General features: G+C 34.1%; 2 protein-coding genes across 3 annotated transcripts; one reads left to right on the top strand and one right to left on the bottom strand.

Moving 5' to 3' along the window:
- The first annotated feature begins 74 nt into the window (after positions 1 to 74).
- On the top strand, positions 75 to 4,011 carry LOC121371310 (ribonuclease H2 subunit C-like). 2 transcript variants are annotated; one of them, XM_041497112.1, is made up of 4 exons: positions 79 to 287; positions 2,736 to 2,804; positions 3,045 to 3,208; positions 3,567 to 4,011. In XM_041497112.1, the coding sequence occupies exons 1-4, from the start codon at positions 146 to 148 to the stop codon at positions 3,618 to 3,620; spliced, it is 429 nt and encodes a 142-aa protein (XP_041353046.1). In that variant the 5' UTR covers positions 79 to 145; the 3' UTR covers positions 3,621 to 4,011. The 2 variants fall into 2 exon arrangements, with proteins under 2 accessions (XP_041353047.1, XP_041353046.1); XM_041497113.1 differs by lacking the exon at positions 2,736 to 2,804 and having other exon boundaries at positions 75 to 287.
- Positions 4,012 to 4,222: 211 nt separating this feature from the next.
- Positions 4,223 to 18,715, bottom strand: LOC121371308 (ataxin-3-like). Its single transcript, XM_041497110.1, has 7 exons — positions 18,597 to 18,715; positions 12,820 to 12,984; positions 12,044 to 12,180; positions 11,396 to 11,550; positions 10,350 to 10,577; positions 9,316 to 9,501; positions 4,223 to 7,102 (listed from the first exon to the last, which is right to left on the bottom strand). Exons 1-7 carry the CDS (start codon positions 18,618 to 18,620, stop codon positions 7,041 to 7,043), a joined length of 957 nt encoding a protein of 318 aa, XP_041353044.1. The 5' UTR covers positions 18,621 to 18,715; the 3' UTR covers positions 4,223 to 7,040.
- Between the last annotated feature and the right edge of the window lie 846 nt (positions 18,716 to 19,561).

The following is a 19,561-nucleotide window of genomic DNA, read 5'->3' as shown; positions in this document are numbered from 1 at the left end:
CATAATTATACCGTCGACATCATTTTCATTAGTTATAACAGTGTAGTCAAAGTTTTATTTTGCTGGTGTACAACTTTCATGTTACACCGTTTGTGAGTTTTTTGCGGGAATGTGTGTATTTTGTAAATAAAAATCCTGCATCATAATGACCACTTCAATTGATACAAACTCGCAGACGATTTCAGACGTAAAACACTGCCATCTTTTACCATGTGAAATACAGTACAGTGGAGATGCAAATGTTGCCAGTTATTTCCAGTCATCAATTAGAAGTGACGAGAATAAGGGTAAATATACTAAGCTTTAGCGTTTGTTAAAGGGACAGACCCTAGTTTTTAAGAATCCGGGTCGTTTCGCCCTTATTCCTATTCGCCCCCGAGTCGTTTCGCCCATATTCCCGTTCGCCCCGAGTCATTTCGCCCTTAGAATGAGTCGTTTCGTCCTCCATTATGAGTCGTTTCACCCCTATGTATTGGGGTGGTCCGAAACAAAATGTGGACAACTACAACAAATGTATTTTTCGTTAGATTTTACCCACATTTTGTCCAGACAGAAATCTTGAAAAAAACATTGGCATGGATTCCACATACTAGATGATAACCATGTCACCTGTATCGACTTCGCTGAGATCGCATAGGGCAAAAAGCATGTAATTTTGTGCCGGCTTCCATTTTGACTTTTTTATAGAATATTCTACAAGAGGGGTGAAAGGATATGACTTAATCTAACAACCGTTGAATGTAATGACATGTTATGATATAAATGCAAATGTGATGACGTCATATTATTTTATTATTATTAATATTATTTGATTGTTTAAAGATACCACTAGAGATCATTGATTTTATATTAATATTTCACCACTCTATAAGAGTATTCCATAAAAAACCAAAATGGCAGACAGCAGAAAATTGCATGTATTTTGCCCTAAACTGGCTGTAACGAGAACAGACATCGATATGTTATGTTAAAACCTGTTTAAAAAAACACAAAACACGCATTATTTTAAAACATTTTAATAACAAAATACGCATTATTTTAATAACAAGGACAACAACAATGCCATATATAGCATACAACAAGCATTTTTTAAATGTAAATTGAAGCAAATGGACCTTTTAATATTTCATCAGCATAGATGTAAACATGACACGTCAATGGATATTACAGAGGCCAATTTCGCAAATTTGCAAAAAAGCGGTCCCCCCACCCCTCCCCCACACACACCCCAAAGCACTTTATAACTAATATGTCCTATCAACAATATCATTGTGTAGGCTAGTCTTTGTACTTATTAATATAAAATACATCAGGCCCGTAGGAACTGGGATGGTGTGAGGGGAGGGGTTCTTTAAACGATTGCACATAATAACATATACATATAAATGGTGTTTATGGTTGATAAAGGGTTACAAATTGATATCTGATTTGCAACTAGAGTCACGTAAACAAATTTATTCATTATAACATAAACATGAGGGCGAAACGACCCTGTATAGAGGGCGAAATGACCCGGTATGGGGGCGAAACGACATGGGGTGATCGGGAATAAGGGCGAAACGACCTGATACCAGTTTTTAAATAAATAGAAACGCCAAAGAATTATGTCTGCAGAGCATTGTTACAAAAATTTCTACCAAGCGTAATCTAAAACGTGATTCCATAATCGTTACTTCTCAGACGCACATGCGTTTTTAAAAATATGAAAAAATGCATTTTGTGGTACATTAGAAACACCAGGATGACCAGAAACATTTCAGTTATATGGAAATGGATAATCTAAACAACAAAATACAAGAAATGTTTGATTTCAGTGATCATAAACGGTTCTAACAGTAAAAAATATGCCTTAGTGTTTAAAAACTAGGGTCTGTCCCTTTAACCATTAACAGATTAAAGGTGCCTGAAGTGCATGCGAAGCAGGATCAAACCACCCCAGGGGATCCCTTCAACTAGTGCACACCAACTTGTCAAAGACCGTTGTATGTACTTTCCTGTCTGTGGGAAAGTGCATGAAATCAGTAAAGTGTTTTCCTAAATTCCTAGTAAATGCCTAGAAAGTGGAATGTTTTTAATTAAGTCAACAGCACATCACATTTCAGTTGACAGGGTTTAAGTTGGACAAAGCTTTTTTTTTTCTTTTTTTTTTGCAGTTTGATAACTTGTATATGAAATGTGTAGCCAGAGTTTATTATTACTAATACTAACTTTTTAGCAATAATTAATTTAGTATAAAATACTGGCCAAGTTCAACTACAGTGCTGTGACAGCTTAAACCTTTTCGTAGGAGGGGGTGTCATTTAGCTCAGTCTGTTGACAGCTTGCCTAAGGTGATTGTGTCGCAGGATTGAACCACCTAAGTGGATCCATCAAATGATTGGTTTTTTCTCGTTCGAACTAGTGCACCACAACTGGTCAAAGGCCGTGGTATGTGCTTTACTGTCTGGGAAAGTGCATTTAAAAGATCTCTAGCTGCTAATGGAAAAATGTAGCATGTTTCCTCTGATGATTATGTTTCATCATCTTCAGTCACCTGGCGGTGGTTTTCCTTCAGCATAATTCCTAAAATAATAGTAAAAAAAAGTGATGTTAAAGCTTCTCAAGAGTCTAGACTCAAATGTTTGACATCCAATAGCTGATGATCAATAAATCAATGTGCTCTAGCAATGTCTTTAAACAAAACAAATTTTAACTTTTTTCTTAGGGACAATTGAATGTATTTGAATACTTTGTAGGACTGACAGCATGCATTCGTGGCAGACCACTAAATGGACAAGAAGTTGAGCTACCAAGAGGATATACAGGTACCAGTACTTTCAGCAATATTACATTGTAAACAGCTGAAATACGGCCACCATTTAAGACCAAGTTAATTTATGTTCGTCTACTTTATTTCAGTTAGGGCTTATCAGGACTCTTTAATATATTGAGATTCCAAGACTTTTTAATGTCATACAAATTGCATGAATGTGACATCATTAAAGATTTGAGTCTAGACTCTTGAGAAGCTTTAACATCACTTTTTGTTACTGATATTATTTTAGGAATTATTCTGAAGGAAAACCACCGCCAGGTGACTGAAGATGATGACCGTCACTTGATTGCGACTCACAAGTTTGAGAAGTTCACGTACTGGAATCTGGACAAAGTGCCCAGTGCAGATGATAGATTAGTAAAAGCACTACACTGGATTAATATTGCTAAAGTGGTGAGATTTGTTTTCCACTGCATTTCAAACTAGTTTTAAACTGCAAGTTCTAGGTCATTGAAACTTGGTTTATTGTTGCACCCAATAGGCTATGGATGTCCATCACAGTTCACCAAAAGATTGTATGGTAGGCGAGACAACTTAATTCTGAGAATAGTTTTTTTTCTCTTCAAAACTTTACCTTATGAACTGATCATGTATACAAGATTTAATCCAGCTCCATTTTAAGTCACATCATTGACATATTTTAATTTACACATCCATCACTATAGATGTAGTATACATAGTGTGGCTCGTCAGTCCTGATGCATTGAATTTAATTCTAACATGTAATTAGTATCTTACTTGATTATTTCAGCTTCATCGTCCTGTTGATGAAGAAAGCAGTCAGAAAAGTGTAACTGGAAAATAATGTCTGATCAGAGTGTAAATTTCATGAGACAACACTTCTGCCTATGGAGTATTGGGGAATAAACCCCTCATGGCTGGCTTAAGTTTGATGAATAACAATTAAATGGGCAAGATCTACAAACATAAACATGTTTTTTTAAGAAGTCTGTGGAATATTAGGGAATAAACCCCTTTGAACTGTTGCCTGGCTTAAGCTTGATGAATTAAAAGGGCAATATCTACAAACATAAATATGATTTTTTAAGAAGTGAATAATGTTCATATTATATGTTGATATTTCTCTTCAGACTAAATGGGGAACGCACCATTTTATGTCTTGTAAGGAATATAAATGTTTTTTTGTTTCATGTGGAGAATAATTTTGTACTTCAAATAAATATTTCTGCATCTTGGATTATATCCTATTCATATTTGTTTTCTTAGCTAGTTGTATATCACAAGAAACAAGAGAATAGGTAATGCATCAGTTGAAATCTTGTAAGGAATGTGCCGTTTTGTTTCATGTGGAGAATAAATTTGTACTTCAAATATTTCTGCACCTTGGATTACATCGTATTCATATCCATTTTCTTAGCTAGTTGTATATCACAAGAAACAAGAGAATAGGTAATGCATCAGTTTATTAGCATGTTACATTATGCTTTAATGAAATGCAGCACATGGCTCAATTATTTTAAAACAATAGGAATTGTATGTAAAACGGACAAGAAAAATTGCTTGACGTTATTAGTTATTACTAGCAAATAAGATGCTGTTTATTAGTACGTTTTAAATAAGTTAATGAGATTTAAAACATTTTTCAATTCTTTGTAGCAAAATTAATAATTCTACAATGCCATTTGATAAATTAAATGAAACAGTTATACAATGGTCTCTGTCAAAGGTTAATACAGTTGAAACCTGTCTAAACCGGACACTGAAGAAACCGGAATCCTGTCGAAACATTTTGTAGTCCCAAATTGTTTTAATTCTGAAATGCAACCCTCTAAACACAGGATCCTGTCTAAATCAGATAAATATTACGTCTCGGTTTAGACCGGTTTCACCGTGTTAAAAAAACAAAGCTAACATTTGTTTCTCTGTTGCCAAAAGGATCTTTTAAAAATTAGATTGTAGCTTGATCCTGTTTAGACCGGTTTCACTGTATTGCCAAAACAAAGGTAACATTTTGGTTGCTCTGTTGCCAAAATTATCTAATAACTTGTCTATATACAGTACGGGTGAAACAACTCAACAAATAAAAGTGTCGTTTGTAACTGATTAATCAATGTGATGCTGTAAAAGCAAGTGTTCAACTGCATTGTTGAGTGGTACTCTGTATTATTGCAATCATTCACAGCAACAATTTATATTTTTATTATGCTTTTACAGAACAAAAAAATTTGTATAATCTACTAAACACGTGGGAAATTAGAAGTTTAAAGAGCACTCCTTAAAATAATGTGATAAGATGGAGAGAACTGAAATGCATGTATTTACATGTCCAGGCCCTAATCTAGAATTAAATTGTAATACATATATTTCAATATGAAATACTACTACTAATAAAATTATTTAATATTTTCATTGAAGACATAGTGTTAAGTAATTGATAATTAATGTGTCATTATGTTAAAACAAAAGTAATATTATTTTCTTACATTACTGAAATGAATCTGGCCGAGAACCAAAAGACTGGTCAAATGCAAAAAACATGACGAGCATTAATGTAGAATTGTGGCAAGTAAAAGAAAGGACTGATAATGTGTCAAGAAAGCTATGAAACTAAACAAGATGGCGTCTTTATATCTGTTGTGTGATTTTGTTTTAAAATCCGATTACAGCAACTTCAACTTCTCGATTATGTTAATAACACAATGACTTTAGCAACCTTTTGGTATAAAAAAAAATTTGACAGGTTAGATTAGGGCTCAGTGTTAAATTAATATAAAAGTGGAAATTTAACAAAAACAAACTTAAAAAACAGAAAGATTACTTACATTTGCCAATAATTTGGCACAACACTAAAAAATACATCATTGTATACTGATACCATAAAGTTTTACACTGGATGGATGGAAAACAATTACCAATAAAATTAAGATGACTGATCCAAAAATAGTGTTTGACTAAAAGAATTAAAGGCACTTTGACACAAAAATGGAAAAGAAGAAAAAAAGCAAAACAAAAAACATGAATGGGCATTCAATAATTGCTTTTATACATGTTGAAAGTTCTGTTTTAAGAGTAACTTGATTCAAATGAGGTCCACGGACCTAAATGGTCATCTGAATAAATTGCTGACCCCCCACATACCAGACTTGTAGAGTGTGTGACAGCTATTTACAGAGTAAATGTATCTATAATTGGTAATTTGCTTCCCCTCGAGTCGAGGAAGCTTGTTGTGAAGAAATTAGTCTTAGTAAACTTCACCCATCTCCAGGCACAAACCAACATTAATGAAATTTACAACTTTGATAAACTATTTACCAGTAATGATTTCTTACATATATGAATACTATTTAGTTATACCATTTTTGCAATTAGAATTTTAAACACTTACTTAGGCTCAGGTAAACTTCACCCACCCCAAGGCACAACCAACATTAAATTTACAACTTTGATAAACCATCTACCGGTAATGTTTTGACATAAGAATACTATTCATTTTTACCATTTTTGCAAGTAGAGATTTTTTAAACACTTACTCTGGTGACCTGAAAGATATTTACATCTTGCCATAATAGAGTAGTGACTAGCTAGTCAATGTAGCTTATCCACTCAAATGACAATATGGGTAGTGGAGTACAACACAATACATCACACTCAGCATGGGACGTTTATTGTCAGAACTAACACATGATGCCCAACCTTACTGAAACTATTTCAAAATTATTTTCTCAACCATTTATAACAAAGGATGAACAAAAAATGGCTCCATTACAACCCAGGAACATGCTAAACACAAGTGTTGGGTTTCATACGACGTTGGCAATTGCTGCTATCAACCATTAACTCAACAACGATGAGCCTGCTATATGACGTTAATGCACTACTTCTTGTTACTCGTAAACAAATACATTCTACTTCCAACTGCTTAGCATGTGTTCATTAAACGGTGTTGACTGTATCACAGAAAAACATTCAAACACTGCAAATGACAAAGAAGTAACATTTTGTTTTTAAAAAACCAAACAAATTCTTCTTTTTCAGACAGACAACTATTATTTGTGTATTGTAGTGAGATTATGCTTTTCACACCCACATCAGGAAAATGCTTTGAACATGTGCAGAATGTGGCCTGAAAAACCTATCAATATAAAACATGCGGCTCCATGTTGTTCCTGCACACTCAGTTCATTTGTAGGTCTGCCCATGCATATGTTAGTTTTAACCCAGGTACAAAACATATCACAGATCACTTTGGAAGCTTTCACAAACGTCAAGTCTGCTGTTGCATAGACATTTCCATGGCTATCTTCAACATGTCCTCTTCACTTAATTCTGTAAAATACAAATTTTCATCAAAGTATTTAAAAATTAAAATGTAGAAGAAAAATTAATAATGCAATGTATACATTTAAAGGGGCATTCCTGAGTTTTCTGCAATTTTTAAGATGTTATTTACTAACAGACTTTTTAACGATTATAATTACATATCAAATATATTTTTCTGCATAAAATATTAGTGGCTGTATATTAAACGTGTTTCTGATCGCTCTAATATTTGTATTAGGTTAAATTTCATTGTATTTCCTAAAATAAGTTTTTTTCGTACGTACGAAATTATTTGAAGACAAAATCCAGTTTCGGATTCTTACAAATATTAAGACGACCAGAAACACACTGAATATACAAACACTGATATTCTAAACAAGAAAATATATTTAATATGTAAGTTTAATCGTAGAAATATTTTATTAGTAGGAAACATCTTACAAACTCAGGAATGTCCCTTTAATGAATGCTTAATAACTAAAATTAATGCATTGTGACAATATTGTATGGAAACAACATCCTAAATTTGTTGTTCAATGTTTACCTGCCCCAAACTGTTCAACGGTTAGCTCTATCAGTGGTAAAAAGAGTATTTCAATACAAGTCTGTGCAAGTAATAATTGAATAAATATATACTAATTAGCAACTGAAGGTCTACATATGTAATCAGTTTGAAACTAATTTTGTATTTTATGAAAAATCATTTAGTCCAACCATGTTTTGAACAACTGATTATCCATATTTAGTCAAAATTTCAAAGGTGGTGAGGATAGTTGTAGAATGTGTAGAATAGAAACTTGATTTGTATTTGGTTTCAGTAAGACCAAAAATGGCTAAGTTGCTTTACTAGCAAGGGTGGGGGGGAAATAAAATTGTCAATCTGAAACCAGTGAAGCGTTTGAGAGCCTGAGCTGGCATGTGTTGACGAACTGATTAATAACGTCGCTGATTGGATAAATTTGACCTCTACTGGCTATGGAGATAACTGGTGTAGCTATTGTGCTCACTCCCACAATAAGAAAAATGTAAACCTTTTTTTTAATTTTCAAGTCCTTTATAATTATTGGATACACTACACTGAACAGGTAACAATAAATACATTTATAGATTATTTCAGTACATTTTATGCTATTTCAAGAAGTTTGTATTTCACAAAAGCCTCTTGCCTCAGACTTTGACACTCAACCCGACGGGTCTCCATACAGAGATGTTGACAGGACAATGATTGTAACAAGTTTCAAACTCTGGGTCCTTTGTTTTAATTAGAGTATAATACCTTGATAGCTTTATCACCAAGAATGGTGCTATTGTTAACTACTGTTTAATCTTGTGACCAGCTCAGCAGCTTTGACAAATGTCTAGCCTTGAGGCAGTGGATTGATACTACCGTATTTGACCGGAAATAAGCCCAGGGGGCCAAGACAACTCATTGTGAGCTTAGCATGGGGTGGGCTTATTCCCAGACAAGGGGCCAGTTTCGTTGGAGAAAAAACCCCCAATAATAATAATTTTAATATATTAATAATAAATAAAATAAATATTAATCATTAAATGAACCAGGAAGGAAAAAAACACGTTCAGCAGCACATCTATTAATTAGTGTTTCATTTGTTATTAATAAATAATAATTGTTTATTAATTAAATTAATTGGGTTTTTTTTTTTACTACTATCTAATTATCAGAAAGATACCTTCTATGTTACAAGTCTTGGATTTCATACTTTTATCAACTCATGCTGATAAATTATGATATCACAAGACACTCTGGGAGTATCCTTTATTTTATTTTTTATAAGATATCGGTCTGGGCAGGTCCAATTGACAGATAAGAATGTGGTCCAATAATAGAAATGAACAGGTGCTTCGGACCGACAAGAATGACAAAAGTGTGACTGGCAAAACATGTTTAAAAAAAAAAAAAAAAAGTCTCAGAGATCGAGAATCGGTTCCAGACATTGAAAAAAGGGGCTGTTTACTAGCCAATTTTTTACAAATAAAATTAACACAAAATCAAAGTTGCATGTTGCTAAGGGAGATAATGAAAGACAAGAATAACACTTCAAAGCCCTTATTAAAATATGCATGACGGGTTTGATTTTTTATGTGTGAAAGGTACACATATGCTTTAGATCCCATTGTAACATGTCCTTTACTTAATATAACAATAGTACAACCAATATTAACAGACCGATTAACTAAATTTTGAAACAATAACAAACCATCTTTGGCCTGTGTACTGTCTGTCTCGGAGGCTGGCTGTGTGTCAGTATTTTTCTCAAGTTTGTTGAGAAATGCAAGTCGTTTTTCTCTAACCTCTTCCAAACTGGGAGTGCAGTTCACAGCTGAACTACTACCAGCCTTAGCCTCCAAAGGACTGGTCATTCCCTCATCATCTAAATAATATCCTGAAATAAAGAAACATTTTAGGTAATTCATTTAACATTAATTTTACCAATAAGATTACAAGTTCTGGAAAGGAATTATTCCCAATGAATTGTTCAACGCAGGGCTCACCTTGTTCATTGCCAAATTAGCCAACTGCTAATTTTTACACAAAGTGGCTATCATATTTAATATGTGAACACCTACATTTTCTTAATTATTTTTAACAATTTTGAAAGCAATACATTAAGCATCAAAAGATTGGCTAACCTAAAATTATTTCCAGTGCGAGCCCTGCAGTGGAAATATATTTCAAAATTAGGCTTTACCAAACTCCTATTTAAGTTGCATTATAATTCTGTCTATATTTTTTATATAGTTTGAATAGATTTACATTAACTCCTGAGACCAAGCAATATATACTAAGCTGTAGATAATGGACACTGTAATAACTCTTTTTCTGTTATTACTTACTTTATGAAGTAAATAAATTTTATTTATTTTTAAGTAAATGTTGGACTGTTAGTTCAATTTGGGAATTTACGTTTTATTAGCAAACAAAAATCAATTGATAAAAAGATATCTTTTTTATCATCCTATGTGGATCTCTTTTGGTGTTCTTTTTATTTAAAGTGATACATTTTATTAAACAATAAACAAAACTTGGACCGTGTTAATTATAAAACTTTTGATATTCTATTACCACACAAATAAATTATTATTATTAGAAGCTAGGACTTCATTAAAAAAAAATGTTTTAATAAAAAACATAAAAAATAATATTAATTACTTTAGAACGCCTTTAGAAATGTAAAATGTGAATAGCTGTGAGGTCACAGCAATGCAACAATTATTTATAGACGGCCTGAACCTTCCATGCTCAGTTGTAGAGCCTTCTGAAGACTTGCATCCTCTGCCTCTACATATTTGCGGCTTTCCTCTTTCAACGCTCTTATCTGGGGGTCAGCATCGTCCATCTCCGACTCGTCCACTTCTGTTATCAATGTGGGTTTCACTGACTGGACAGCAGGCATTAGTTTCAACAGCTGGTCAGCATCACAGTCTGGCAACTCTCCCAACACAATAAATATTGAATAACCTGAAATAAGGTAATTTAACAAATAACTGAAAAAGCTGAATAAAATAAATAAATAAGGCCAAAAAAAAGTCGGTCTCTGGTCAGACCAAAGTTTCAGAATTGACGTGGCTTTCTTTTTTTCTTAAAGCATGGATTGTACAGAAATGGTGGATATATTTGATACTGAAACAAGGGGCATATTTAAATTAAAATTAGAATGCACGTCCTAGTCCATACGCAATGGCATTTTGGCTCCAAATGCAGTTTTACGTCACAGCAAGAAAGCCTGGCAAAAATAGATGTAATACCGCGGGGAAATTAAAACAAAAATTAAAATCAACGCACACACTGACCAGAAACCAGAAATTTATTTTCTTTGTCCTAAACAAACGCACAGAAAAATCTCCTGTCTTCTAATATAGACTTACCTTTTCCGACACCCTGTAGCCGATGTGTATTTTCATGCTGGGGTGTCATTACACATTGATTCTAATATAAACAATTAGTGCTTGTCTGATATTGTAAGAGTCATTTCCCAATTAGAGAACCAAGTAGGATATCTTATCATTTTAATCATCAAAGGGTATGTTCTACCTTGTCTGTGGCAAAATTGAAATGGCAGGTTTTTCTTCTCTTTCTCTAAAGTATGCGTCAGAATTACTAAATAACTGATGGTTCATACAATTACTAAATAACACATGGTGCTAACATGACAATGTTCAATGAACACCAAATAAATATACTTAGGTGTCATTAACATTCCTTTCAGACGAAAACATGGTTCTGACAATAATGCATTGAATATTGTGATTTTCTGTGATAAAAATGATTTGTTTTACCTTCCTGTTGTAATTGAGTGATAAACAGTGAGAGGTACGTGTTTGATATCAGCTCAGGCCCGGACAGCAGCGAGTTGAGGTTAAACCATTGATGTCCCAATTGTCGGATCGTGAACCAGTGCTGTCGGAAGTTGCATATGTACGCCGATTGTTGTCTGAAACCAGATGCAATTCAAATGCTTTACAATTTCTGCCAATAATATCACATAATTACCAGTAAAAATAATTCAGTGTTACATGATTGCTATGACATAATATATTACCTAGTAGTGACATGTGAAACAAATTAGTAATGGTCCTTTAGACATCAAAATTTATTGTTATTTTTTTCCCCAACACAAATGTGTCTCGTTTTACGAAGCAATCTTAGGGTTAGTATCACCACCGTAAGTACATAAAACTGGGCCTAGGTCATGTAAGTTATATTTCCAAATTAAAATGTAAACATAAGAAATTATATGTAATATATTCATTGACAAGAATATTAATGCATGCATATCAATTCTCAGTTGGCTGAAGTATTTAAATGTAGGTGTTAAAATGACATGAGAGTAGGTAAAAAGACTAGAAATTTTAGAGGCCAAACATATTACTGCTTTGCAATGTACATATATTTCACATAATCATATAGTCACATTAATGAATTACGTCGGATCTTGGCGACTCTGCTCGGCTATCGAGTTCTGACTGTTGTACTGCAGTAACTCTAGGTTCCATACCCTCAAGGCCTCAACAATCACTTGGATGGAGAAGAAACCACTGTCATCAAAGTTACTTGATGGCTGCTGTAAAATAAATTTAAAAACTAAATGTAAAAAGTGCTTCTGAAGTTCATTTATGTCATACTTTATTTATTTAAACAAGAATTCTGTGAAGTAAATGTCTAGCATACAGTAAATGTATTTTCTGTCACTCTTGGTTGCGTACATAGATATTCATCTCAATGTATAACATGCAATACAAGAGCACTGCCATTACAACTTTGATAAAAAAAATAACACATTACATAAATATGTTAGGTGTAGTAATGACCAATAAACTGTGAAAGGTAGGTCATGGTGACCTAGTTATGGTATGCCACACGGCCATCCCAAGTTATACTTGCAGGTAAGTTGTATGGTTTTATGATCCTATATGAATTGATAAGGAACATATAGTCCAGATAAGGATTTCTTATAACGTGCAATGAAAGTAATCCATGGAAAGCTAGTCATAGTGACCTAATTATGGTGTCCGACACACCACCATCCCATGTTGTTCTTGAATGCAAGGTCTGATTATTCTAACTGAATTGATAAGGAAAATATGCCCCAGACAAGAACTTTTAACAGATGGATAATAATATTTACAATGTACACGTAACAATGTAATTTGTCTAAAACATCTTAAAAAGGATGAAAATGGCAGACAAAGGACCAACTTACTTGTATAAAATTTTGGTATTCATGGGTAAGTGTTCCCCCTTCCGAACGTAATGCCCGTTCCCTTTCATCCAGTCTCTGTGCTATTTGTGCTAAGTCTACAGCAGAAAAATATTCCCCTTGAAGCAAGGCATTTAAACAGTGTTGTGCACACAGTGATCCTTCTTGCTGAAATAAAAAATAAAATCTACAGTAATTAAATTTTGTAATGACAGTAATACTTTTCGCTCAAAGTCTGATCAAGATTTTAAAACGTACAATGCCAAACAGCATTATTTATTAGCCATTCTGTGTCAGATGAACACATTTCCCAGCAACTTTCCATCACACCATCTTAGAATTGGATGTCAAAATATACATCAGGCCACATTAACAAAACATTCCCCATAACTTTAATATAAAATGCCATAGATCAAGGACTTTACTGATGGCATTTTTTTTACTAAGGATAATATTACACCGTCTTTTTTTGGGATATTTTATTTTTTATTTTGTATGTTACTGGTTTAAAATGCAGTAGGCAAGCTAAACAACAAATAATAAAAATTGCCACATAAACTAAAACAAACCCAAAAATCACAATATATACAGAGAACATTTTGTTCAGTTTCGAGTCTTGATTCACTACGCAAGTTTTAGAGATTTTAGATCACTACACAATTTTAAAACATTAAAATTTAAACAGGAGTTGCTAATCAAATTTTCAACTGACTAGAAATATTGCTAATATAGATTTTGAAACAAAATATATGGCTACAATAGCAACAAGAAAAAACATTGTTATATAATTGCTCTATGTGAGATCATGCTTATCCTGTTTGAAAAGTAAAGTTTGTTTTATTTAACGACGCCACTAGAGCACATTGATTTTCAATCTTATCATCGGCTATTGGACGTCAAACATATGGTCATTCTGACACTGTTTTTAGAGGAAACCCGCTGTCGCCACATAGGCTACTCTTCTTTACGACAGGCAGCAAGGGATCTTTTATTTGCCCTTCCCACAGGCAGGATAGCACAAACCATGGCCTTTGTTGAACCAGTTATGGATCACTGGTCGGTGCAAGTGGTTTACACCTACCCATTGAGCCTTGCGGAGCACTCACTCAGGGTTTGGAGTCGGTATCTGGATTAAAAATCCCATGCCTCGACTGGGATCCGAACCCAGTACCTACCAGCCTGTAGACCGATGGCCTGCCACAACGCCACCGAGGCCGGTATATCCTGTTTGAAACCGATACCACAAAGATATATCCAAAAAGTGTCCATGGTCCCAAGTTTGAGGATTATTAAAATAATGCATCTAAATATATTTGGAAAAAATATTGTCATTTAAAAATTGTCCCAATTACAAACTATGAAGTGAAATTATGGTATGATAATATTATATTGTGTGCAAAACAAAAACAATGGGGTACAAGTTGTTGTCAATAGTAACAGTAACCAACGTCATTTCGCACCACAACTGAAAGTTAATTTGTACCATAACATTTTTTTTGTAATATCAGACTTGATATCACCCCAACATCACCTGCAAATTTTTTTCCTTTTCTTGTTTTGACTTTATAAACCATTTCATTTTGTGAATTAATAAATGTGAAATCTACGTCTGAAAACACCATACTGTTTTTGGTTTTTTGTGTGCGACTACTTTCAAATTGTAACTGTTAACAAAAAATAATAAATAAACAATAAAACAAATATTAGTTTAGTCCATTATGTTGTTTTGTTGTTATATTACCAGGACATTGCTACATGATTGATGAAGGTGACAACCTGTAGAAGTTGGCAGTTAGTTACTAGTAAATGCCACAACTGACAGTTAGTAGTAAATATCAAATGAGGGTCTGGTCAACTTAGGTAAAATGGAAATATCGTGTTCTCAATTTCCAACTGTCCAAATAAAGTTAAAAAAACACAAAAAAACATTGCATCTTTGTGGCAACTGCTTTTATGATATGGTCGATTCGCTTGCTATATACTGGTATGAAATGACTTTTTACAATGGTACGAAATGACTAGGCATTATGGTACGAAGTGACTATGATTCACTCATTAACTGGCTCAAGCCCAAAACACAGAAGCAGTCTTTGCCAGGAAAGTCAAGTTATTACTCTTGCTCCCCTCCAGATTGACATGGAAAGTTTCAGGCAAGCAGCAAACTGATCACCTTACAGTAAAAAATTTTAATACACTTTCATCTGTGATCCCTTGCCTATAGCACCATTTTAGTGGAGTGATCTACAGTTCACCTTGATTTTACTCATGGCGAAGACTGCACCAGTCTGGTGGTATGATAAAAGTCAAAAGTGAAAGGCACTCAATCAAATGTGACAAAACACATTGTCTATTCCGGCACAAACTACAGATTTGGCAACTGATGACATAGAACATGTGCTATATTTTCATACTGCCAGACTACGGTAGTAGCTGCACAATGTTCAAGTCTTACTTTTTCATTTTTGTCAATAAACATCAGAAAAGGTTCTCATAATTCGTGTTGGTGTTTATAGAAAATACATCTAATATATATCGTCAACGTCCCTAATAGCGTTATGCTTCCAACTCTGGTTTGTTGAAATCTTGTGAACAGTTCACGCAATCAAAATCTGATTTGTTATCGTCTGCTTGTCGTTCATTTGTGAGGTTTTTCTTCGCATTTTGTGAACATTTTCATTAACAATTAAGTTCAGATAAGTATCTCAATACAAAACTTTACAAACCCTTAAATCCAGTAATTTTGCAAATTCGTTTTTGTTTATTGCTTAAATAGTATTCATAATCCATTCGTAACAATTGTAAATAATTTTGAGAGTATAAATTGCATTAATTTTGAATCAATTCATTTGAAAATTGATATTTTACAATCTATTCACTGGTATGAATGTAATGCCTATCTGTATTGACATCAACTTTTAGCTATGGGTGTTGGTAAAATGTGAACCGGACCAGATCGCTTGACAAACTGAATTTATCCTTTAAAAAAAATATGAAACAAAGTTTTCGTCCACTGTACATATTTCAGAAACATATATTTTCATAAAGTGGCCTTAAAAATGGAAAATGGCGAACCGCACATGTGCGTTACGATACTTTTTGCACCTGAAACAGTGAAAGCACTGCAGTTAGAAATGTTGCACTTTAACCTGTTTACTGGAGGGTGCTTCACTTTTGTATACTAGAATGGATTTGTTTTACGTCCACATTGTTGATTTTTTTTTACGTTAACTGATTGCAATCTACTTCATTTTACGTATCGTAACTGAAAAATGTAGAATAGTATTTCCGTAAATATTGTATTCGTGTTTGAATCCATGACGTATCGCCCCCAAGACAGTTCACCCCTAGTATGACCTGTTCACCCCAAGTCAATTCGCCCCCAACTGTTTGCCTGTTCACTCCTAACTATTTGTCAGTTCGTCCCCAACTTTCAATCAGTTCGACCCCAACTCCCAGTCAGTTCGACCCCAACTCCCAATTTTTGTCACTTTAAAAAATTTATTGTAATGTGTGTGTTTCTTTTCTTAGCGTGATTTGCTGGCAGTGTTCGAAATAAGCACTTGTCCTTTTGTTCCGACAAGTGAAAATCTATTTGGACAAGCAAAATTTGCCTCGGTGGTTGTCCAGTGGACAAGTAAAAAATTTCAGCGCAATTTCATTTTTAGCAATTGCAAACATCATCCTGATACTTGAATTAAATAAACCATTTATTTGGACAAGTGAAAATATTGGCGGAGAAGTAGATTTCTAGATATATTTGTCATCGCCTATCCGTTGTATAAATAGCAGGCTGTAGTCGTCCTTCTGTTGGTTAAAATTGCAGAATGTTTTTGGTGACTGCTGACGTTTTTGTATTTGTCCACAGAAAGAACCGGTGCCAGCAGTATATTAGTAGATTTAAATTACCAGCTAGGATGTGTACCACCTCCTTATCATGGGACCATGGGTTTCGGTTTCAATACGACAGGTGCTCTTTGACTACACCCGAAAAATGCTGTTTACCATTCAGGTATGAAGAACCTGCGCCATGGCACACCTGACTGAGAATTAAACATTGATGACATTCATAATAACTAATTATTCCAGATTACGAAAGTAAAATTCTGCGTGATCTGTAAATCATACTTGCATCAAAGTTCGACGACTGCACATGGGAGTGCACGAAATAATTTTAAAATAAGGTACGGTTGCATTAGAGGAAGCTTGGCACACACAGATGGGTCCAGACCACACATTCACATTGGTATCTTTATGGGGGCGAACTGGTTATGTACGTGGGGGCGAAATGTCTGGTACCCATTGGGTACCCTTCGTGTTTTTACCGATAGAATGAATGAATGAATGTTTAATGACACCCAAGCACGAAAAATACATCGGCTATTGGGTGTCAAACTATGGTACAACCGTGTCCGGTGTATCGGAGCGTCCGGTGATTCGGCGCACTTGGTATTTTGCATGAGTATGCTTAGGAAGTTGTCATGTTGTCAGAGTTTTTAACGAATTAAAGTTCAATTCCTTTTTCAATGGTTAATCAAGTATCAACATATTTATTTTTAAGGGTGCAATTAATTTTTTTTTTTAGAATTATCAATAATTATATAATAATTTCAAAATAAATCATTCACCTGTTTTCGTGTTTATAAACACGAAGTAGGTCATCCTTATTGATATTAAGAATGTTAAAACCAGTCTAAAAACACCTTTCCCACATTTTAAAAATTATAGTAAACAGTATAAATGTAATTATTTTTGTTGGGTTATTTTTTTATTTAAACCGAAAAAGAAAACACAGGTAAATGCAAACAAAACGAAAATTTTACACCTTAATTGACAGTCATTCCATTTCACAACTGTCACATTGTTATAAAAATAAAAGCAAAATAAGATCCACGTGTGTGCACAATCTACCCGAGAAAAATAAAATCCATGTAGGCATCTTGGCCATGCATGACAATGAACATGTATGCATCTGCAGTACTGTGCCACTCAAGAAAACGATTCCGAAACTGATCATGAGATGGGTCATGTGATCGTTCATTTTCATAGTAATATTTTTAACAAAACAAAAAAAAAAAGTACTAAAATAATTCTGGGACAATAGTGTAGCGTTTATAGGCTAAAAGTGAGGTCATGGGCGGTTTATAAATAGCGGGGTCAACGATCTACATCTACTGCGCCGAATCACCGGACATGCAAATCGTTTTGGATACAAGGGGGTGCCTATATTTATGCACCATTTTAAAATGTTTATTTACTACAGACATAAAACAGTTTGTAGTGTATTTCAGATTATGCACTTTTTCATTGGTGAGAGACGCATTTTATTAAATATTTCACAATGTTCACATAGAAACTGGTCCTTGAAAGCTTAGGTGCGCCGATACACCGGACAGCACTGTAATGCAAACAAATAAAGTGATGATCAACATCAATATAAAAATTTAAGATTTAAATAAAAACACAGTTTAAAGAACTGTGCAAAAATACAAATAATGAAATATCACAGATAGATACTGACTGTTATTCAAAATTTTAATTGTATCTCGAAGAAAATAAGGGGATAGGTGAAAACAGTTTTCGCACTATCCAGACCCAGATCCGATTTCGGTGTCTTGACTTGAATAATACCGTTAGCATTGTGACCTCAAACCTGTAATTATGTTTTATTTTTTTTAATCTGAAAATTGTCACTAAAGAACTTTATTATATTTCGATCAAAATACATGACAAGTAGTTGTATTGGATAACAATATTTTAATTAATTCTCTGAAAACGCAAACCTTTTCATGAAATATGACGTCCATGTTAACCCAAACAATACACCAATATTTAACTAACTTCCCTTTTCAGTGTAAACACAATAAGCAAATTACAGAGTACCAGTCGTGTGCTCGTTCCGCCATCTGTTGGCCAAAAGGAAATAACTCTGTGCATCCGAATAGTTTTGATATTTAATTTTAAAGGCACCATTTAGCCTTTTTTAAATTGTAAAATCAAATACTATAAAATACAAAACAAAAGTAGCCATTAAAAACACAAACAAGGAACAGAATAAAGGAATTATTTTTAAAATGGTAGGTCTTCCAAAATTTGCTATTATTATTATTATTAGTAGTAGTAGTAGTAGTCAAGCCCGTAACCAGGATTTTTGAAGGGGGGTTCTTTTTGGTATTAAAAGGGCACTTGCGAGCACATTGTCGGTTTCAGCATGTTTCAGAGTGGCAGGACATGACTCGGGGGGGGGGGGGGGGGGGCTCTAGCCTAGTTTGAAAGGGCACTTCAGAAAAAGGGGGGTTCGTTCGAACCCTACGAACCCCCCTGGCTACGGGCTTGGTAGTAGTAGTAGTAGTAGTAGTAGTAGTAGTAGTAGTAGTAGTAGTAGTAGTAGTAGTAGTAGTAGTAGTAGTAGTAGTAGCAGTAGTAGTAGTAGTTTACATTTTATTAATATGGCTCGAACCTAAGAATGTGTTACCAACTGAGTGCATGGGAACCTATACCATGGATTGAACTCGGTACTATCAGTCCAATGGCTTAACCACTACAACACCGAGGCGGGTAACACGTGCTAACTTTCAATGTTTGGGTGGGTTTTTTTTCCATATATATAGTATTTGACGTGCCTATATCCTATATTCAAGCAGTCAGGACAACAGTTTGGACGGCCTCTCCAAGACATAGTGTTATGGCTTCAATGGGTTACTTAGAGAGCTTTAATATTATTAATAATAACTCGAAATTTCGTGAT

Source organism: Gigantopelta aegis, chromosome 4 (assembly GCF_016097555.1).
Source record: "Gigantopelta aegis isolate Gae_Host chromosome 4, Gae_host_genome, whole genome shotgun sequence".
NCBI classification, from domain to species: domain Eukaryota; kingdom Metazoa; phylum Mollusca; class Gastropoda; order Neomphalida; family Peltospiridae; genus Gigantopelta; species Gigantopelta aegis.
This window is presented reverse-complemented; position numbering and strand designations above follow the sequence as displayed.